General features: G+C 33.1%; 1 protein-coding gene across 9 annotated transcripts in view; it reads right to left on the reverse strand.

The window, feature by feature from the left end:
• tp63 (tumor protein p63) overlaps nt 1-21,870 on the reverse strand; it is a 72,799-nt gene that overhangs the window by 43,877 nt on the left and 7,052 nt on the right. For all 9 annotated transcript variants that reach the window (XM_056459906.1, XM_056459908.1, XM_056459909.1 and 6 more), the window contains exons 2-3: nt 17,400-17,537; nt 15,172-15,301 (exon numbers count right to left, since the gene is read on the reverse strand). In XM_056459906.1, coding sequence (XP_056315881.1) covers nt 15,172-15,301; nt 17,400-17,537 — 268 coding nt within the window. The remainder of the gene's footprint in view (nt 1-15,171; nt 15,302-17,399; nt 17,538-21,870) is intronic.

A 21,870-nucleotide genomic window follows, 5' to 3' on the forward strand; every position in this document is an offset into this window, starting at 1 on the left:
TGAGATGAATGTTGATGTGTTGGTCTCAGTGTACTTTTTAATGGATTGTTTGCAGGAATGTTGTAAGTTGATATGTATTTTGATGTTTGTATGTATTGATTAATGCTATATTTTAGAGTGGCTACGAAAAATAGACTTTTGGCTATTTCTGGCACACGGTACTTTTTTGCATCATTCATATGTCCCTGTCAAATAAACCTGAAATGATGAAATTGCATGAATTTTGGATGTCTGTATTTTAAAACTTTTGCAATTATTTTAGCATTTTTGCCCCTGTAATTTCAGTATTTATTCTGCCCTAGTTGAATAGAAAACATGTGCTGTCAAATTGATTTGAATTAAGACTCTTGCAGCTTGACTCTCATTTTCATTTTGCAGGTTAATGTACTCACACGCTCAAAGTCACATATGCAAAACAATTAGGCTTAAATTAGGCAACCACTGTGAGGCAACAAACAGGCTCTGCTAAAAGGTTGTGAACCTGACTGAAGCTTCCCGGTGGCTCAGACAAAGGATGCTGCACTTAGATCTGTATGGATACTTAAAGGACTGTTTGGGCTTACAACTCCTGGATTAGTGAGGTGTCGTGTGTCAGGTGCTATGGTGTTTTAGAAACACCTGTTCAAGAAACTTGCATCGCCAATTTAACAGAGAGAGATTTAGATATATTTTATTCACTTTCTAAAATAATTTTTACAGTCCTTTATTTTTTATTTATTTTTTATTATTTATGGAAAAGAAACAAGTTCACTCTGCATCGCCCCTTTAACTGAAAGTGAAGAATGTATTTTATTTTTCCTTCTCACTGTCTTTCTGTTCATATTTCATTTGATTCGTTTTATTTATTTTATTTCACTTAACTTCATTAAAGTTTGTGTTGTACTTTAAATATTGCTTCATAAACGTACTTTGTTTTGTGTCTTAGTTTCATTTGATTAATTTTATGAAGAGTCATTTATTTTATCTTTTGCTGCTGTTCTGACAGAAATAAGTTAAATAAGTTCTGCATCCATCTTTAACAGAGAAATTATAATAAAATAGAACAGATTTTTTGGTAACACCTTAAAATAAGGTTGTATTAGTTAATGTAAATTAATGTATTTAACACTGAACAACACATTTATTAAATTATTTGTTCATGTTAACATTAGTTAATGATAATACAGTTGTTCATTGTTAGTTAATGTTAACTCGCGGTGTATTAACTAAAGTTAACAAGCTGAAGAACTGACATTGAACATTAATATTGAGCATTATTAGTTCATGTTAGTAAGTACATTAACAATAACTAATCAAACCTTTTTGTAAAGTGTGGCCCATTTTTTAAAGTTAGAAAATGTAAATGTTTTAAAATAAAAATTATTTGGTAACACTTTATTTTGTCACAATTAAAGCTATTATCTGGCTTATTACCTGTCTATTATTAATATATTAACTGTCTAAGTAGCTATATTGTACAATCTAATTCGACATCCTTAATCCTACCCAAAACCTAAACCCATCTACTACCTTAACTATTAATAAGCAGCTAATTAATTGTTCGTTGAGCTAATAGTCTTAGTTAATGGTTTGTTCATAATGTGAATTGTGACTTAAAATAGTGTTATGATAACGATTTTACGTCAATGTAATAACAATATTTTTTAAGAAAATAAATATAGTTTTATTTTGTTTAATGTCATTTCATTTTGCATCTCCACTTTTACAGAGAATAGAAGAGAATATAATAGATTTGTTATCATTATTTATAGCTATATATTTTATTTATGAAGGTGAGGCGAAAGCAAAAAGGTCGCTGGTTCGAGCCTCGGCTGGGTCAGTTGGCGTTTATGTGTGGAGTTTTTATGTTCTCCCCGTGTCAGCTTGGGTTTCCTCTGGGTGCTCCGGTTTCCCCCACAAGTCCAAAGACATGTGGTACAGGTGAGTTGGGTAAGCTAAATTGTCCGTAGTGAGTGTGTGTGGATGCATCCGGTGCATAAAACATGTGCTGGATAAGTTGGCAATTCATTCCACTGTGGTGACCCTGGATTAATAAAGGGACTAAGCCAAAAAAGAAAATGAATGAATGAATGAATTTTATTCATGGGTAGTGTTTTGAGAGACACTTGTCCAAGAAAATTCCCTTCACATCTATAACAGACAAGCGAGAAAAAAAAAGAGAGTTCATTTTGCTGTATTTGGTTTTACATTTTATTTTGTTCATTTTATTTGTTTATTTTTCATCCACCTTTACCTATAGGTCAGCTTTAAATAACTGACTTCCATAGCAGCTTTTCTTCATAATAAGCTGTTTGTGATGTCAAAGACTAAACACCTGTGTACATCAGAGAGCAAAAGTCAACACCTGTACTCTGAACTTTAGCACTGTTTTACAGCATAATTGGCTCTACTAGTCATCACTACCCTGTTTTGATCCTTTTCTAGTCTGTGTGGGATCGTATTCTGCCATTATTTGTTTCAAATCACTATAACGTCTGACTTAAACAGTATCCTATCACCCACTGACCAGAAATAAATGAGACACAAGAATTTTTGGGGAAAAAACAATTAAAAAAAGTCAACTCCTACACAAGCACATAGACATGCAGAGCCTTGTAATGGAACTAGGCTAAAGGTCACTGTTGTTATTTTCAAAATAAAACAAAGCAGCAAGATATTTTGAGCTACTATTTATATGTTTTCTATTTGTGAAGATCAGGTTTAAAACGGAAGCAAATATGCAACACTTCCGAATGCCTTGATGCACATTTATGGAGAGAAAATTGGGATGGTGGAAAAGGAAAGGAGTGAAAGAAAGGAAACAGAGACACAAGGGAAAGAGAAAGAAAAAAAAAGAGGTAAATGTTTACATGGATTACTCTGTACCTTGCCAGTACTGTTTCATTTTGCTTGAGGCAAACTGGTGGGGTGAAGAGTCAGCAGTGATTTAGCAGTTGTGAATTAAACTGTGGAGGTAAATCGCAAAGGAAAAATTGAAGAGAGTGGCACATAAAATAAAATCAACTATACATACAACGTTATTTTTTTCTGAAAGATTTGGATAATATACGAACAAACCTGAATCAATGTTTTAAATAAAGTTTTAAACTTGGTTTTGTCTATATTTTACACCAAATGTGTACACTAATTATAAATAATTGGGTAATATGTGTTGTGAATATGTAGAGTTGAAGGCAAAACTATTAGGGATCCTGTTTTAAATAGTTCTCAAATGATGATTAACAGCTAACAGACCAAGAAAATGTTCACAATATTTACTATAATATTTTTTCTTAAACGAAAAGGAGGGATGGAATAAAATGTGAAAAAATAGGAAATATGGAACATTTCTTTTAGAAATATGGAATTATTTTTTTTTTCAATATAATTATAAGACCCCTTAATAAATGTATATTTTTGATTGGCTACAGAACAAACCTCTGTCATTCAGTAACTTGCCTTATTAAACTAACTTGCCCAGATAACTTAATAACCTAGTTAAGCCTTTAAACTGAATATTCATATCTTTCAAAATAACCAGTAAAATTTTATGTACAGTCATCATAAAAAAGACAAAAGGAATTAGTAGATATTTGTTATTAAAAGTACTGTTTAAAAATGTTTCTAAAAATCAATACTTGACTTTTGATATTTTTTCAACTAATTAAAGTTTCTCAGGGGTGATAATAATTTTGACTTTAACTGTATATTCACCTACTACTGTAAATGAAGCATGTTGTAGCTTTATAGATCTGATTTATGAAAACAAATTTCAACACAAAAAAAAATCCTTTAAATAAAACTCTGTACACTGCAAGGCACTTTTTAAAAAATCTTTTAGAACTCACAAAATTGTAATAATTTATACAAAACATACAGGGTAAAAAAAATAAGGCAAACAGTAGCTAGAGAATGGATGGATAGCGGTAAGGAAGCACACCTTAATTATGTGTTCCTGCCTAATGCTGAGTCAGGCTCTATCTGAAAAGAACCCTACAAATGACTAATCAAGGGCTCGGGCAACACAGCCTAAACAAACCATTGCCTCACCACCTTCAATGCATTCAAGGGTTACATTATGTTGAATTCTTGCTGCTCAGCAACACCCAAACCAACTTAGTGGTCAGTCAATTTTTCCACCAGTTGGTCAGCATCTATCTGAAATTTAATCAGTTTGCAAAACATCTAACCTGTTGTATAACTCGCTGTGAGGGTGCAGTTAGATTGGTATAGATATTTGTTTGCATGATCAATGCAATATTATAAGTTTAACAAAATAATAATTTTATAGGTTTAACTAAACAAACCTTCAGCATTCAGTAAAGTTTGGGATTTTAGAATCTATTGGATTTTTATTAAATTAAGTTTTGTTCAGAAATGCTAAATTAAAACATTTAAAAGTGACAAAAACACTCATTGATTTATTTTTATATTTAGGACTAATGCGCTATATAAATGCAGTGTAATATGCATAAAAACATGACACTCAAGAAAGTGATGTATATGTACCCAGGCTTAACTAACTTTTATATATTCATAATAGACCCTCAAACTAATGCACAAAAAAGCTAACAGTCTTTTGAACTTAAAAGAACGAATAATGACGCATCTTCAAAATTAGCAAGAGTAATTGAAAAGGCCATTATTATTATTTATTTATTTTTTTTTTTGAAGTATGGGCCTTTTATGAAATTCAGAAGGAAGTAACATATTAACTATTTCAATATGCCAGAACTCCCTGCATGACACTTCACCTACTATGGTTATTTTGAGTTTTGTACATTAGTAATTTGTGTTACATCTAATATTGATAATATTTATTACATTACTTTAGTTTCAAGAGTGTTACCATGATTTTATCATTTTTTGTAGGTATTTTGTAGATGTTTGAATGTCACTAAGCACCTTCTAATAGTATTAGTGAGGCATCAGTTGCGAAATTGTTCTTGGCCGATTGCAATTGCAGATTTTTTAAACAGCTAAGCTTAAATAGTTCTCAAATGATGTTTAACAGACTAAGAAAATGTTCACAATATTTCCTATAACATTTTTTCATCTGGAGGAGTTATTTGTTTTAGTTTGCTTATTTGGTTTATTTACTTAGTTTAGTTTAATGTTTTTAAACAATTTTTAAGGTCAATATTATTATAACAAGTAACAAATTAACTACCAGAAAATAAAAGCTACACTGTAAAACATAAGATCATTCATTTTAATGATAAAACTGTAAAAAAATGCTACAGCAAAAAGTCATCTTGTAAGTTATGGTGAAATATACGTAAATTTCTGTGATATTTAAAATCACTGACAGAAATGTTTCTTTTTCTCTTATGAAATAAATGTTTATTGTATGTTTTTGCATTTGTGTGCGTGACACTGTGTAAACCTCCTATGTGTGAGTATTAAGGGTGTCAAAATTAATTGTTTCTTCAGTGCACCGCGATGCAGACAATTCGGTACCGGTTCGATGATAATCATAACCGTTTATTATGTAGTGACGTCATTTATCTCATTTGCGCTATGTCGCCATAGCTTACTATGGCGAGGGAGGCGAGCGCGAGTATTTACAACACTCCAACTACTTAAAAACACAGAAACTGTGCACGATTTCACTGCGTGTGTGTGTGCTGGACAGTCTTTCACTGACACTTACAACAGAAGCTCCTATTTCACTGTGATTGAGAGAATGAAAGTAAACTCCATTGCTCTCTCTCTCACTGTGGCCCATCTGACCTGCTGGCATGACTGTTCCTCTCGGCTGTTACAGCGATACTTTTGGATAAAGACACGAGTGCATGTCTGCAGAGTTTTCTCCACAGTGTCTATCATGAATCAGCTGTGATTGCTGCTGCAGTTTATCAGTGTCACTCATCTGTGAAGAGCGCAGCGCGCAAGAGCCATTCACAGCCCTTTCTGTTAAGCGTGTGACCAATCAAATGGGTGTAAGAAAGTTTATATTTGTTTATTTGCTATAAATGCTTGTGTTGTTTAAAGGTACAGTTTAAATATCTGACTGTATTAAAGGACAAAATTGTATTACAAATAGTTTATAAATATAAATATATTTATACATTTTAATACAATAATTGCTGCTATGAAGAAAATATAAAACTGTCTATGGAAAGCATCGTCAATGCACCATGATGCACCGAGATATCGAATTGAACGGAATCGATGGTATGATAATCGTAACCAAACTGAACCGTGAGACCAGTGTAGGTTCACAGCTCTAGTGAGTACATATTAACCTCCTCCGCCTGCAGAAATGCTGCTTGTGAAGAGATTTCTCATCACCACCTTTTTTGGTGCTTTTTGAAGTGTAATATAATTTTTTTGCAAATGTTAAAATATTTACAAAATAAGTTACTTATTCAACCCAGGCTCATTCTGAAAACATACCTCTATAGACGTTTCTGGAGACTGCGGAAAATGTCCCGGCGGCACGTTTTTCTGCAGTTTTTGTTTTTGCGAATCCACCAGAGTTCGCTGTGTGCGCTTTTTGAGATCTCAAATTTCCCTCGCAAGTGCCATTCGCGCCTGCTGTTCTCGCGTAAACCCACCAGAGGCCGCTGTTGATTCACTTTTTGACAGACTTTTTGACTGACTGAGTGAACGATCAGCTGACCCAGCCTCCCCCTTCCCTTAAACCCAACCAATTTTATCAATTGACCCGCCCACCCGCTTCCCTAAACCCAACCAACAGGTTTCAAAAGCAATCCAAAAAAATAAAAGCCCTTGTCGGCTTTCTGGAACCGCTCTTCACCGGACTCAAACCCCAGCTTCGTGGTCAACTCCTCCCTGCGTCTCAAGTCCGCCGACGTATGTGGCACGCTAACGGGACAAACCGGTTGCAGCCGGAATGCCGTCCATACGGAGGTGAGCGGTCAGCTGGTAAACGCGAAAAGGAACGGCTTAACACCACCCCGTAGCATTCGTTTAAAAAATGAAATGCACCCATACGTACCTCTGGCTACGTAATTCGCTGTCTCCAGAAACGTCTGCAGTTTTCACAATGAGCCTGTGTTGTACTTATTATAAACTTTCTTAAAATAGAATTGCAATTAAATCTGAAACATCTAGCAGCAGTTCAAGATTTTTTTTTGGTGCCATTTGCAACGTATGGACAAAGACGAGGACAGATTTAAAAAAATATATGTAAAAAAATCATAATAAATAATAAATAATAATTATATATATATATATATATATATATATATATATATATATATATATATATATATATATATATATATATATATATGCCTAGTTAACCTAGTTAAGCCTTTAAATGTCACTTTAAGCTGTATAGAAGTGTCTTGAAAAATATCTAGTCAAATATTATTTACTGTCATCAGTACAAAGATAAAATAAATCAGTTATTAGAAATGAGTTATTAAAACTATTATGTTTAGAAATGTGTTGAAAAAATCTTCTCTCCGTTAAAGAGAAATTGGGGAAAAAAATAAACAGGGGGGCAAATAATTTAGGGGGGGCTAATAATTCTGACTTCAACTGTATGTATTAAAAAGTGCCTTTTACACACATTTAATATTTGAAAAGTATATTTTTTAAACATTTTTTGATTTTGAGCTGTTTCATCATTATCTATAGAAACATTAGCTGACAATACACATTTAGTAGATCAATGGCTCAATCTTTCTATAATATCAGCTGAGCTGTTTGATGTCAGAACACAAGCTTTCCTCTTTCACATTCCTCTATTCTACTAGACTCCACCTCTCTCTCCCTCTCTCTCGCTTCACCATCCCCCATCTCAGCTTCAGTCACAGCGGCAGGTGCTGCGCTTAAATTGTTGCCCTGCAGCTAGAGAGAAAGCACACCTTCACAAGAAAGAGCAATTTCAGATTAAAACATAAAACCCCAGCACAATGCAAACACTGAGGACCCCTGGGGCTACAAACAACACACATCATTTGATAAGTAATTAAGGTGGCAAATTTTTTTCTACATTTTTTTTTCTTCTGCTGAAAGATCACTCATTCAATGATCGCTCGTAAGCTGGTTATAAATAAGACAGATAAAGAGTTCATACAAAAAGGAATATTGTGTCTCAGTGCTTTTTCAATGCAAGTCAATGGTGTTTAGACCCCCACAATCTTCAAAATATCAAAGAACGTAGATAGTAGCAATCAGTTTAAAAATATTATCATTGGACACTGAGAATACACCATTAAAGCAAGAAAAGGCAATGAAATGTGAGTTGATCCACTTTTAACTTGAGCTGCACATAAACGCAGGGGTCAAACATCCAATCAATCAATCAATCAAGAATAAAGAAAAAAGAGTGGAGCTCAAAACATGTAAAGAACTAATGATTTCATGTTTGCATGAAACATGCTGATAAGAGATGAAAATATTTGATCATATTTCTTATTTTAAAAATGAGGCAAGTAAATAACATGCCTTTTCTCTGCATCTTTTCTGCATAATGATCTACAGACATATCTGCATATCTAATATTTAACTGGCCTGAAAACCTGTTTTAGCACCAATTGGAACTTATTACACTGTTAAAAATTAAAAATCCTTAAAATTAATGGTAAAATGGTAAAACATGGTGACGTGGTAGCACAGTGGGTAGCAGGTTCGCCTCACAGCAAGAAGGTCGCTGGTTCGAGCCTCGGCTGGGTCAGTTGGCATTTTCTGTGTGGAGTTTGCATGTTCTCCCCGCGTTCGCATGGGTTTCCTCCGGGTGCTCCGGTTTCCAAAGTCCAAAGACATGTGGTACAGGTGAATATGCTAAAATTTTACCCTAGTGTATGAGTGTGTGTGTTTCCCAGTGATGGTATGCAGCTGGAAGGGCATACAGAGCCGTGTTTCATAAATTTATAGTGTTAGTACACCAATGTTTTGAAATACTAACATCCACACATTGTACCTTTGTTACACAAAATACACACCAGAATAGCCAGAAGTATGTGGGCATGAGAAAGTCATTTAATAAACCAATGCTCATCACAAACAGCAGAGAAACATGCTAATTCAAGATGCACTGATCGATCGGGCAAGAGCCAAAATTAGTTGTTTTTTTTCGCATGATCAGCCTGATTGGTTTTCTGGCTAATTTTAGCTTGTTCATGTTGTTAGTGGCTGGTGGCGCAGACCATAATGTCATGGAGATGTTCACACTCACACTCGTAGCCAAATGATAACGGCTGTCACCGTGGAAGTTTTCACTGTGTGTAAAAGCGGTACTATGTTCCCCATTTGCTGTTATGACCACCCAAGTTGTTTAATCTCGCATCTTTTTACACCACCAACTTGATTCAAGCTGATTCCATACATGATTAAATCAGAATGCGGATGGAGAATGCGGAGGTAAAACATGCTGCTCTGCCCCTCATCCGTGAAGGTAACAGCCTCTCCTCTACGAGCTGTCCAGCAGCAGAGGTGAAAAACATGCTGACCTCCTGGAGCATCAACAGAGATCATTTTCCTGTGCTCGAGTCAACTTCTCTGTTTCAGGTTAGCAATGCTTATATTGACTGACAGCAAGAATTATGATGGATAAATCAGTTAAACCGTTTAAAATGTAATTTAGGACATTTTCATTAGGACTTCATTTGTAAGTCGCTTTGGATAAAAGCGTCTGCTAAATGACTAAATGTAAATGTAAATGACTTTTAAAATCTTTTTAGCAATTTTTTTGCTGAGCCAGTAAAATGTTCTTTACAAAAATGCTTCGCCCAGAAAAAGAACATCAGAAAATGTAGTATCTATAATATAAAACTATAATACAAGTATAATATATATATATATATATATATATATATATATATATATATATATATATATATATATATATATATATATATATATATATTTATATATATATATGTATATATATATATACGTATATGTATATATGTATATATATATATATATATGTATATATATATATATATATATATATATATATATATATATATATATATATATATATATATATATATATATATATATATATATATATATATATAAATAATACAAAATTATATAAAAAGTAAATATATAATAAAAAAGGATACATACAATGTTTTTGTTTCTTTTTTGCATATGCTGTCAAAATAATATCAGCAAAAATCAGTATCGGCAAGTCACACTAACCAAAAAAATCTGCAATTGCAATCAGCCAAGAAAAATGGTACCTCTCAACTGGTGCCTCTCTAATACTATTATAGAGAAGGTGCTCAGTGTCATTTACACAACTACAAAATACCATCATGGTAACACACATGAAACAAAAGTAATGCAATAAACATTTTCAATATTGGATGTAACACAAAATACTAATGTACAAAACTCAAAATAGCCATAGAAATGTCTACTAAACAAGGTAAGGTGTCATGCAGGAATAGTTGGATATATAGAAAACTTACTGCTAGCCTGCTTACAGATTTTTAATATGGCATTTGTTTTACCATTAAAATCATATTCATTTTAACTGTGTATATATTTGGAGGGAAAAAAATTGCAGCAAAAGTGGATATGGTAAAGTTGCAGAAAGAATGGGAAGAATGGAGAGATGTTAACAAAATAAAGTTGTCTATTTTATTAGAATAATTCAACTTGGAACTTAAAAATCTCATTGATCCCACAGAAGTACAGCAGTAACTTAAAGGCGTGATTTTTCTGAGCCATCTGTCAGGACTTATGCTGGACACTGCATATACCTCAGCAGCAATTTATTGTAACAAATATAAATATATGCACAGTTATTTGCTTTGGTACTTAAAATATCCATGATTGAACTGCTGCATCGTTAATAACCTTTAAGGCTTTAAAAATAAATAAATACAAATTTAAGGCATATTTGAATTATTTCAATAGGTCATTTGGTCATTTGTATCAAGGAGCTGTAAAAATGTGAATAAGTAACAGTTGTGTCAAAAATGAAAAATTATACCACACTGAAAAACTCATACTGTATGTGACTCAAGAACACATCTCTCATTTACTGTGCGAGAATTAAAGGAAATATCACAAAGATTGAACTGTAGTCTTTTTCCATGTCACATAATCAAATGTAACATAATCCATGTAACATAACAAAATGCGTTAGAAAAGTAATGCAGCGTTACAGTAACTAATATCTTTTTGGTGTGAGGTAGTTAGAAGGCATAACCGATCAGAAAAAAAAGAATGTGGAATAATATAATAAAACAAGACAGCACAATATATATATATATATATATATATATATATATATATATATATATATATATATACATATATATACATATATACAGTTGAAGTCAGAATTATTAACCCCCCTTTGAATTCTGATGAAGTGATGCTTAACAGAGCAACAAAATTTTCACAGTATGTCTGATAATATTTTTTCTTCTGAAGAAAATCGTATTTGTTTTATTTCGGCTAGAATAAAAGCAGTTTTTAATTTTTTAAAAAAACCTTTTTAAGGTCAAAATTATGAGCCCCTTCAAGTTATATTTTTTTCAATAGTCTTCAAAACAAACCATCGTTATACAATAACTTGCCTTGCCTAATTACCCTAACCTGCCTAGAATTATTAGCCCCCCATTTATTTTTTCCCCTAATTTCTGTTTAATGGAGAGACAATATTTTTAAAACTCATTTAGAAACATAATAGTTTTAATAACTAATTTCTAATAACTGATTTATTTTATCTTTGCCATGATGACAGTAAATAATATTTGACTAGATATTTTTCAAGACACTTCTATACAGCTTAAAGTGACATTTAAAGGCTTAACTAGGTTAATTAGGTTAACTAGGCAGGTTAGGGTAATTAGGCAAGTTATTGTATAATGATGGTTTGTTCCGTAGACTATCGAAAAAAAAAATAGCTTAAAGGGGCTAATAATAACTGTGTATAAAATATTAAAAATATTTAAATGGGAAAAAACTGTAGAATACATATATATTGTTCTACTGTTTTTTCCCATTTAAATATTTTGTATATTTTTATTTTAAAGAAATTACCTTTAAGTTCTGCTTCTGTAGATGTTTTAGTAAAAGTATCTCAAAAGCAATACAAGAGTAATTTAACCCATTTTAATTCTGAGACAGCAATATTGTTACTATGAATACATTTAACAAGTATTCTGTAATGTACAGTTTGTAAGTAACTTCCACAGGACTGCACAAGAAGAAACAAACTAGCTTTCTTCTACACTTAAAACCAACAGATTATTACACTGCATATGATGTGATTAAACACACACACACACACACACACACACACACACACACACACACACACACACACACACACACTGTTCGAATAGTAGAAAACGTAGCAATTACAACAATTGCATTTTTGGGAGAACGATCCCTTTAATGGGATGGGTGACTTTGCCCACTGCACCTTTCATTTTATGTTTGTTCTTTAGAGTTTAATGAGCATCACAGCCCCAGCGATTGGCATGTTGCCATAGTTTCCAGCTTTTCGATCAACGTGAATGCTAGCTGGCAGAGGACAGAGTGTTAGCGTGCCATGTGAAGCACCACGCCCGATCTTTACTGCGAGGAAGATGTGGGGGCGGGTGCTGTTGTATGGGGGGTATTAATCACCAGATCAAGAGAAAAGATAATCCCTCAGGGCCAGAGAGGCAAAGCGTTGCTCAGTCTCTCCCTTTTCTCCCATCTTTACTACCGGACAACTGCATTCCTCTGCTGGGAGGGGAGCCACAAGCACCTAATTCTCCTGCGAGCCCAGAAACATTCAACTAGACCTCAGAGTCAGCTACAGGTCATACTCTTCACGTCAAACTTTCCATTGCTCTTCTGTTGTGTATAAACACAATGCTAGAGCTATACGTGTTGATAGAATCTCCCCGAGGGATACATTGATTTTTGCTTGACTTACATCAACTAACGGTTGTTAAACAGTGTTCAATTACTCTTTTTATGAGATTAACATTCTATTAAAAACAGTTTAAACTGGAAACTAATCATGTCCAGCAAATAGAGAGGGAAAAATGCTAACTTACATCAAAGTAGAAATCGTCCGATGTATAGTATTTTTGTAGTTCCTCATCTTCACAATTCATTTATCCACTTCAGTCCCTTGGAATTTTTAATGCTCATTCAAAAAATTCTTCTTCCTGCATGACACAATGCTCTACCTGAAGCACTTCAGACTGGATGTGCCATCGTAGCAAAGCAACGCTAACATCACCAGGACTTTTATATTTAAAGCTGTTCATCCGGACCTGGACATACCTTTTAACTTGCTACCAAAACTTTAGATTGACCAGGGAAATCCCATAAACACCCCAATAAACACAAACACCCCACATGTGAGCGTTAGTTAACTGTTTCTTCTGGGGCTTACCACTAAATTTCCCACTACTGAAATTATTCACTTGAGCGATCACTTGAAACAAAAGTTTCATGTGGCAAAATAATTGTGCTTCTCTCCATAAGAAATGAATATGCACTTTCAAAAGGTCATTGGCTGATCAATATTTAAATCCAAATTACACTTAAACAAGACAAATAAAAGAACAAAACATCTGGACAAAACAACAGAGAAATTCTAATTTCTTGTGGTATTAAATATCTGCTGCTTCGATCAAAAAAGCAGCTGACCTGAGACCATTCTCTGGAAGCTTTGAAAAATTCCCCAAGTACATTTGTTTTAATAATCACAGGGGGTTTTAGCAGGATTCAATTAAAGCAAAGAATGGAAAAGATTATTGCATTGCTAAAATATTTTTTAATAAAGATTTATGCTACACAGCAATTCTGTTAATAATCAAAGCTTAACTTTTTTAAGCATTTTCAATTTGGCAATTACCTTAATAAATTTGAATTACCTTATTAAATTAAAATGTATATATTTGTGTAATAAGTTCAGAAAATCTGCTTTTTATGAATTAAAGACCCAACTATAAAGCCAACACATATTCATGTGAGAACTTGCACTTTATTTCATCTGACATACTGATATGTGTCAAGAAGATGAGAATCCCACTGTAAGTCTTTTAGACATTGCAATATCCTTCAGTCAACTTATATTAAGAGTGTGTTCACACTTTAGTTTGACTAAAACCAATTCTGGAGTGACTGTTAGTGGGTTTCAATGAATTTATTTGAAGTGTAATTGTTGCCATGTGGACCCTGGAGCCAGCAAACACAATGGAGGAATGGTGATGTACTGTTTTAACTATTCAAGCCCACGAGGAATCTGCGCACAGAAATCTGCAATTTTTTTAGCCCATCATTGAATCTGTTTATTTACTTAAGTAAATGCGTTTAAAAATATATTTGAAGAGTTTAGATGCAAAAACCTCTAATTGCCCTTTGATAATTTCTTCTAAAATTTGCATTTTCCTCAGACTTCTGTGTTTAGGCTCAGTAATTTTACTTTTATAGTGACAAAGTTCTTTTCAGTACCTTTACAGTGAAATAACTAAACATAAACAGGAGGCTGAAAGAAATGCTCATTTTAGGACAAATTTTCAGACGGCATTTAGAGGTTTTTGCATCTGAACTCTTCATTTATTATATTTTTAATTTGAATTTCAGTAATATTATTAACTAATAGTGAATATTTATTTCATTTATTTACAATACAGTTTCTAAAGTAATGTAAACTTGCTTTGTTTACCAAAAAAGTGGATCTCATTGGATTTAATCGTAATCCTTAAATTAAAGTTTAAAAAGTAATTCTTTTTTATTTCATTTTTTTAAGTTTTCAGGTACTATACTCCTAAAGTCATTCAGCATAAATCTACAGATATTTTACAAAATCTTGTGCAGAAATAGCAAAAAAATGTCCACAGATTCTGTCTGGCCCTACTACTAAACCAAAGACTCTTCAAAAGTTCACAAACATTAAAAATACCATCACATATGTATTAAAGAAGACAGTTTAATTGTCTTACCAATAGAACCAAGCGAACTGAACTGTCTCTATGAACATATCCTAACCTTATTCAAGAAGATATATATTTGGGTGAAATTTTGAGGCAGCCATCAGCTATATTTGCCTAAATTCATTTAAGAAGATCAGAACCCGAATTCTACATAGTTTGAAATCTTAAAATTTCAAAAATGTATCCAGACCACTGGCAACTCCTCAGATCTTCATGTCACTGCATTATCACTGAAGAAAATGTGTTATTTAACTGGATTTTGATGCAGTTTCAAACGTGCAGCAGTTTAGTGAAAATAAGTACTTACTGTAAGAGGTTCCTCCGGCCCACGCATTGTGATGCAGTCCATGCTAATCTGTATAGTATTGGATGCTGACCCGACTGAAGAGCCCTCAGAGAAGTTGAGTTCGATAGGCTGCATTGAATGTAATGCAGACCTAAAACAGAGACCGGTGCAATTATATAAACCTTGATTTTTCTACACATACAAAAGTTACAGGAACACTACACTTTTTTGACAACTCCCCTAGAGCTAAGAAATTTGTTTGATCATTTTTCAATCCATATAGACAATCTCAGGGTCTGTGAGGAGCACTTTTATCTTAGCTTAGTTAAGATCATTAAATCAGATTAAACTATCAGCATCTCACTCAAAAATTAACCAAAGATTTTCACCAATTTTCCCATTTAAAGTTTAATTCTTCTGTAGTTTTACTGTGTACTAAGCCTGAAGCAAAATAAAAAGTTACTATTTTTTAGACAATAATATTACACAGTGGCTGACATTTGACTAACGTTTGTTAATATAATCAAATTGACCACCTGCTTGCAGAGGGAGCATGCCTTGCAACTAGGGATGTAACGATTCACCTGACTCGCGATTCGATATGATCCACGATCTCTAATCGTGAGTAAAATGTAAAATGTAAATAATACAAACTAAAGAAGACTCATTAAACAAGCTAAAACTATTACTATGCTGAGATTTTACATTTTTAAAAAGTAATATTAGCATATTTATGTTGTCTGGCATAAGCTGGGGTCTTTGCACATTTACAATGTCCCCTGCTACTGAAAAACTCTTTCACTGGAGACTGAGATGGCTGGTATGGAGAGAGCAGTGTGTTTAGAGGTGGTCAATAGGCCCTCTGATCCAGGGGACTGGCCACTGGCATAAAATGCTGATTATAAAATTATTAATTATAAAGTAGGATAGAGACAGGAGTTGAACATGATTATGAAGGTGAATAATTAATATTACTTGTATTATTAATTAGTATACGTATCAGTGTGATACACTTAAGAAGAGATAATCTTGAACATTTTTAAATCTTCAATAATAAGCTAATAATTAAAATGCGCATAAAATAATTTGAAAAGGAGAAGGTAAAAATAATCCAATATCTGTTTCTGTAACAGAACAACTTTGTCTTTCAGTCTGAAAAACATCTTCACACTTTTGCTATGAAAACACTGATCTCATAGCATTTGTTGGAGCAAGCGGAGCTGCAAATCATCTGGTCTGCGTGGTTTGGCTTATTATTCAGGGTTTTTTTACATATAGACGTCTGTGACAGTAGTTTTTCACTGTGCTGATGATTTATGTGCATCCTATTCGTTGTTCTGTTAGTGTAAGTAAACGTCTTTTCGCTTTTGCACACAGTTTGTGTTTTGTCTGGTGCAATTCACCACTGTCATTTTACTCTGCCGCCCTACCTCTTGCTCGCTGCTGATGTGCAGATAAATCAAGCTTGTGCCTGTAAACACAGCGCCCCCTCTGTTCACAAAATGTTTCGCCATTCATTCAACATTTCTATCGATTTAAATCGCCACATATTTTAATCGATTTTCAACTGACTCACGGTGAATCGTTACATCCCTACTTGCAACCATAAGGACATTTGTGAAAGATGATTCAGAAATGTTTTCAGGGCACTTACTAATAAATGTGTGTGCTGCAGCTATGGTATGGTAGCAAAGTTCAATGATTGTTACGAAGGAATGAGAGAATTGTTCCTAGCCATATCGGCCATATAACAACTTTAAATTTTTTTCATAGCGCTTAATGTAACTATAGAAAAGTCAAGCTTTAAATAGGAAAATTAACTATTAAAAGTTTTTGGTCATTTTAGAGCGAGATGATAATGGTCTAATCTGATTCAATGACTATGCTAAGCTAAGCTAGAGCTACAGCTATTATGTGCTGCTGCCAGACCCGGAGATCAGTTGAATCGATTAATAAAACTGAACTATTGAACTCTAGGGGACATTTAAAATGAGACATTTAATGCTTTGTAAAAAAAATGGTATTTTTAGCAAATATTTTATTACAGGTAAACATTATAACAGAGTATTTTAATTAACGTCAACGTGCACTGCTATTTCTGACTAACTTATTACTATTTTTGACTTATTTATAAAAGCTTCAGCTAATTCAAATGTTGAAACTTTATCCAAACGAGTGGGTGTGACTGCGTATAATGTATCATAGCATTGATGTGAATGAGTGAATTTGTAAGGCATTTCATAACTCACTGGTCCAACATCTCCAGTAACTGGTTGAGGACGTCTTGCCCAAGAATATCTGTACCCTGAGAGCCCTGACCCTGTGACATGGAGGCCAGAAAAGAACCTTCAGCCCATGACAGACATGCTGCTGCTGGTTCTCTCAATCTAAAGAGAGATAAAAAACAAAAGTTAACTTAGAAATTGCGCTCTGATACTCTTCCAGTTTTTTTTGAGTTAAAAATGTATTTTAAAAGTCAATTGTAATTGTACATTGAATAATAAAAAAAATAATAATGCGTTGATGTTCTTCACAGAGCACCAAAGATACACGGAAGCACTCATTGAAGAGCATCAAAACAGATCCAATCACAGTCATATTTGTTGGCCATGTAAACCCAATGACCAATCAATCAGATGGGTTTATTGATTGTGTATACTGCATCGTTCATTTAAATTAAATAAAACTTCAATATAGTCATTCTGTTGCGTGCTTTTGTATTTTAATAACCTTTTTTTGTGTATATTTAAAAAACAAGTCAAACATATTTTCAAACGTACATAAAATGTTAAAATACAAGTAATCTAAATATAAACAGCAGGGCTTAACAATATATTGTTTGAGCATCAATTTTACAATGTGTGATAATTTATTAAAGATTAAAAGATAAATATAATAATAAATATTATATTATATTATTGTACACAATTATGGTCATGTTATTTTACATTTGTTTGGTTAATTTATATATTTGAATACTGTTAAACTCCTCAGAAAACCATAAAGCGCTGTTTATTGAACTTTTCAATTTTATTTTATTTTTGCTCTGTCGCGTTTATATATTTGCTTGTAATTTATTACATTTTATGCAGTTGTACTGCATAAAAAAAGACTGCATAGAAAAAGATCGCCCAGTCGATCTAAATAAATTAAATCATCCCAAATAGAACTATACAAATAATCTGATAAAAGATTATATTTATATTGTAAAATAATCTCAGCAAAACAAAATATCACAATGTCAGATTTTTCTAATATTGTGCAGAGTATATAAAAGGTCTGATGTCTCATTAACATTTGAGCAAATATAGGTTCAAAAAATAAATAAACCACAAACTTAATCTGACCAAAAATTATGCATAATCTGACCCCCAATTTTAATTTTTTTTTTTTTGAGTTTTCAAACTTTAAAATTACTTGGATCAAAATAGATTTTATTATTTAAAGTTCTGTACAAAATAAACTTTGACCCAAATATATATATATATATATATATATATATATATATATATATATATATATATATATATATATATATATATATATATATATATATATATATATATATATATATATATATATATATATATATATATTATATTATATAGCAACTCATTATAATATAACAATTTATTATATTTCTGTTAACACTAATTGTTTCAGATAACTTCTTTCATGATTTGGAAACTAACGGCAATATAAAAAGTAGCATGCACATTTGAAAAAACCACCCTTCCTCGAATAACAGTTGAAATCACCTAAAGCATATCTGCAGCAATAAAGTCTACAGCAAACTCAAGCAACATCAGCAAAAAAAGTGTCCTTTTGTAATCACAGCTAATAACAGCAACAAATAGCTTGAACTCAAATCTCAATTAGTAAACTGAGACAGTCTCTATTATTGCATTACTGGCAGCAAGAATGGATGTAAAAACATAACCAGCTCTTAATGACCTCTTCCCCCTCACAAAGGCCATGCTCTGTGCCTGTCTAATGCAACAGCAACAACCAGTGTTAACATGACATTTAGGAGCAGTAGAGAGAATGCGACTGTCAGTGAAAACACGATGACCCTCTCCATCTGAAATATGACACAGTGCTGGAGCCTAGCGTGTCTCATTGTTCCAGTAGAGCTGCAGCACACGCGGACGACCAAGCAAAGCGGAATTCCCCTCGCTGTCTATATGATAGCAACACCGCTGCTATGCAGCATTGGGAATGTGTGTGGCTTGACTGGGTTTGGCTATGGATGGGGGTTGAAGGCAGTAAATGTATGTACGTTTGCGTGCGTGTGTCTGGGAGTTTGGGGTGTCAACCCATAATCTAACGCTGGCACTCGGGTGTGGGGCCGGAATTCCCCTGCATTCTGCGAGGTGGGGAGATATTAATATACTAAGCTATGTTGGCATGCCTAATAAATGCTGAATGCTTTAAGGTTGAAGGAAGTCATATTACTGTATCCTAGACAGAGATACAAAGCAACACTAGTCTTTGATATCAACGTAATATGACACTTCGATGTCAGCCTTTGTAGATAAAATGCATTTGATATTATTCATGCTGCTTAGCATACCATAGTTTTTTTGGAAACCAAATTGTTGAGACGTATGACAAACTATGAAAATATATATATTTTTTTCTATCTTCATTTTTAATAAGTAATCTTTGTACTCAGGCGACACGGTGGCTCAGTGGTTAGCACTGTCACCTCACAGCAAGAAGTTTGCTGGTTCGAGTGCCGGCTGGGTCAATTGGCATTTTCTGTGTAGGATTTGCATGTTCTCCCCGTGTTTGTGTGGGTATAGGTGAATTGAATAAACTAAATTGGCCATAGTGTATGTGTGTGAATAAGTGTGTATGGATGTTTCCCAGTACTGGGTTGCAGCTGGAAGGGCATCCACTGTGTAAAACATATGCTGGATAAGTTGGTGCTTCATACCGCTGTGGCAACCTCTGATGAATAAAGGAAAATGAATGAATGAATGTTTATACTCCTTTAGATAGCACATTTCAGGGTTATTTTAGCTAACTAATACCATACATGTAACATTGCAGATAACTACGATTAATAATAAGTATATATATATATATATATATATATATATATATATATATATATATACACATATATATATACATATATATATATATATATATATATATATATATATATATATATATATATATATATATATATATATATATATATACATATAATTAGGTATTTTACTAATAAATATCTAATACTAACTTTGGAAACAAATATATCAGTTTCAGCTAGTTGCCCAGGAAATACTCATGTTCTTTAAACTCAATTTGAAGAACATGAGTTCTTTAAACTACAAATCATTATAATATCCTCTCCCAAAAAACTTAAAATAACATACGGTGCTCAGCATAAATGCATTTCTTAACAATATTTTCCATTCAGTGAATATAGCAGCCAGTAACTATATTTTGGTTCATTTAAAGGGGACCTATTATGCAAAAATTACTTTTATAAGTGGTCATGAATAAAACCAGCTTCTAATGGTAAAATTTTTGTTTATTTTTATTCACACTTGGTAATAAGTTTGCAGAAATGCTTTGATTGACATTCTCCCTTGTACATGTCATTAGACGGGGAAAAGGGGATCTCTCCCTCATTAGCATAAGACATTAGTCTTGTTTTGGAATTTGCCACTATGCTGACACACAGGCATTTATAGTTCTGCCCTCTTTTGAAAGCACAATCTCATTTAATTTAAAGTGACAGTCATCAAAATGGCACAATTAGGATCAATACAACGAATCAGTTTCAAAACAGTATTTGTGGATTATAATGAGCTGAAAGTTCACATACACACTCTGGGAACAACAGAGACTTATTTGACATCTTGTAAAAAAGAGGCATAATAGGTTTTATTAAACAGTTATATCAGTTAAAAGAAGATTTATGAACCTAACGTACTTTGGAATAGGAAGATACATTGAAAAGTTATTGCAACAAAATTGTATTATTATTATTGTATTATTATGTCGATTGTATTATTAATTTTTTTCACCAACATTAGTTTGGGTATGGTGTCATGATGGCACAGTGGATAGCACAATCGCCTTACAGCAAGAAGGTTGCTGGGTCAAGCCCCGTCTGGGTCAGTTGGCATTTCTGTATGAAGTTTGCATGTTCTCCCTGTGTTCGCGTGGGTTTCCTCTGGGTGCTCCGGTTCCCCCCACAATTCAAAGACATGCACTATAGGTGAATTGAATAAGGTAAATTAGCCGTAGTGTATGTGTGTAAATGCAAGCGTGTGTGGGTGTTTCCCAGTGTTGGGTTGTGGCTGGAAGGGCATCCGCTACATAAAACATATGCTGGATAAGTTGGCGTTTCATTCAACTGTGGCGACCCCTGGTTGATAAAGGGACTAAGCTGAATAGAAAATGAATGAATGAATGAACGATAATAATAATAATAATAATAAATAATAATAATAATAAATAATAATAATAAATCTGGGGTTTTATCCTTCTCGACACACCTTTTGTTGAGTCAGAAATGCATAAAGGTTTGTAATTGTATAAGGCCCATGTAAATAATAACTATAAAACTACAGAAACGTTTTAAAAAATAAATGCTTGTTGTAAAATTTAAACTATTTATATAAACAATTATTTAAACTATGCATATTTTGTTTAAAGAAAAACTGTCCTCCTTTTTCTTTCCATGGGTTTTCCAAAGCT

Source organism: Danio aesculapii, chromosome 6 (genome assembly GCF_903798145.1).
Source record: "Danio aesculapii chromosome 6, fDanAes4.1, whole genome shotgun sequence".
NCBI lineage: Eukaryota > Metazoa > Chordata > Actinopteri > Cypriniformes > Danionidae > Danio > Danio aesculapii.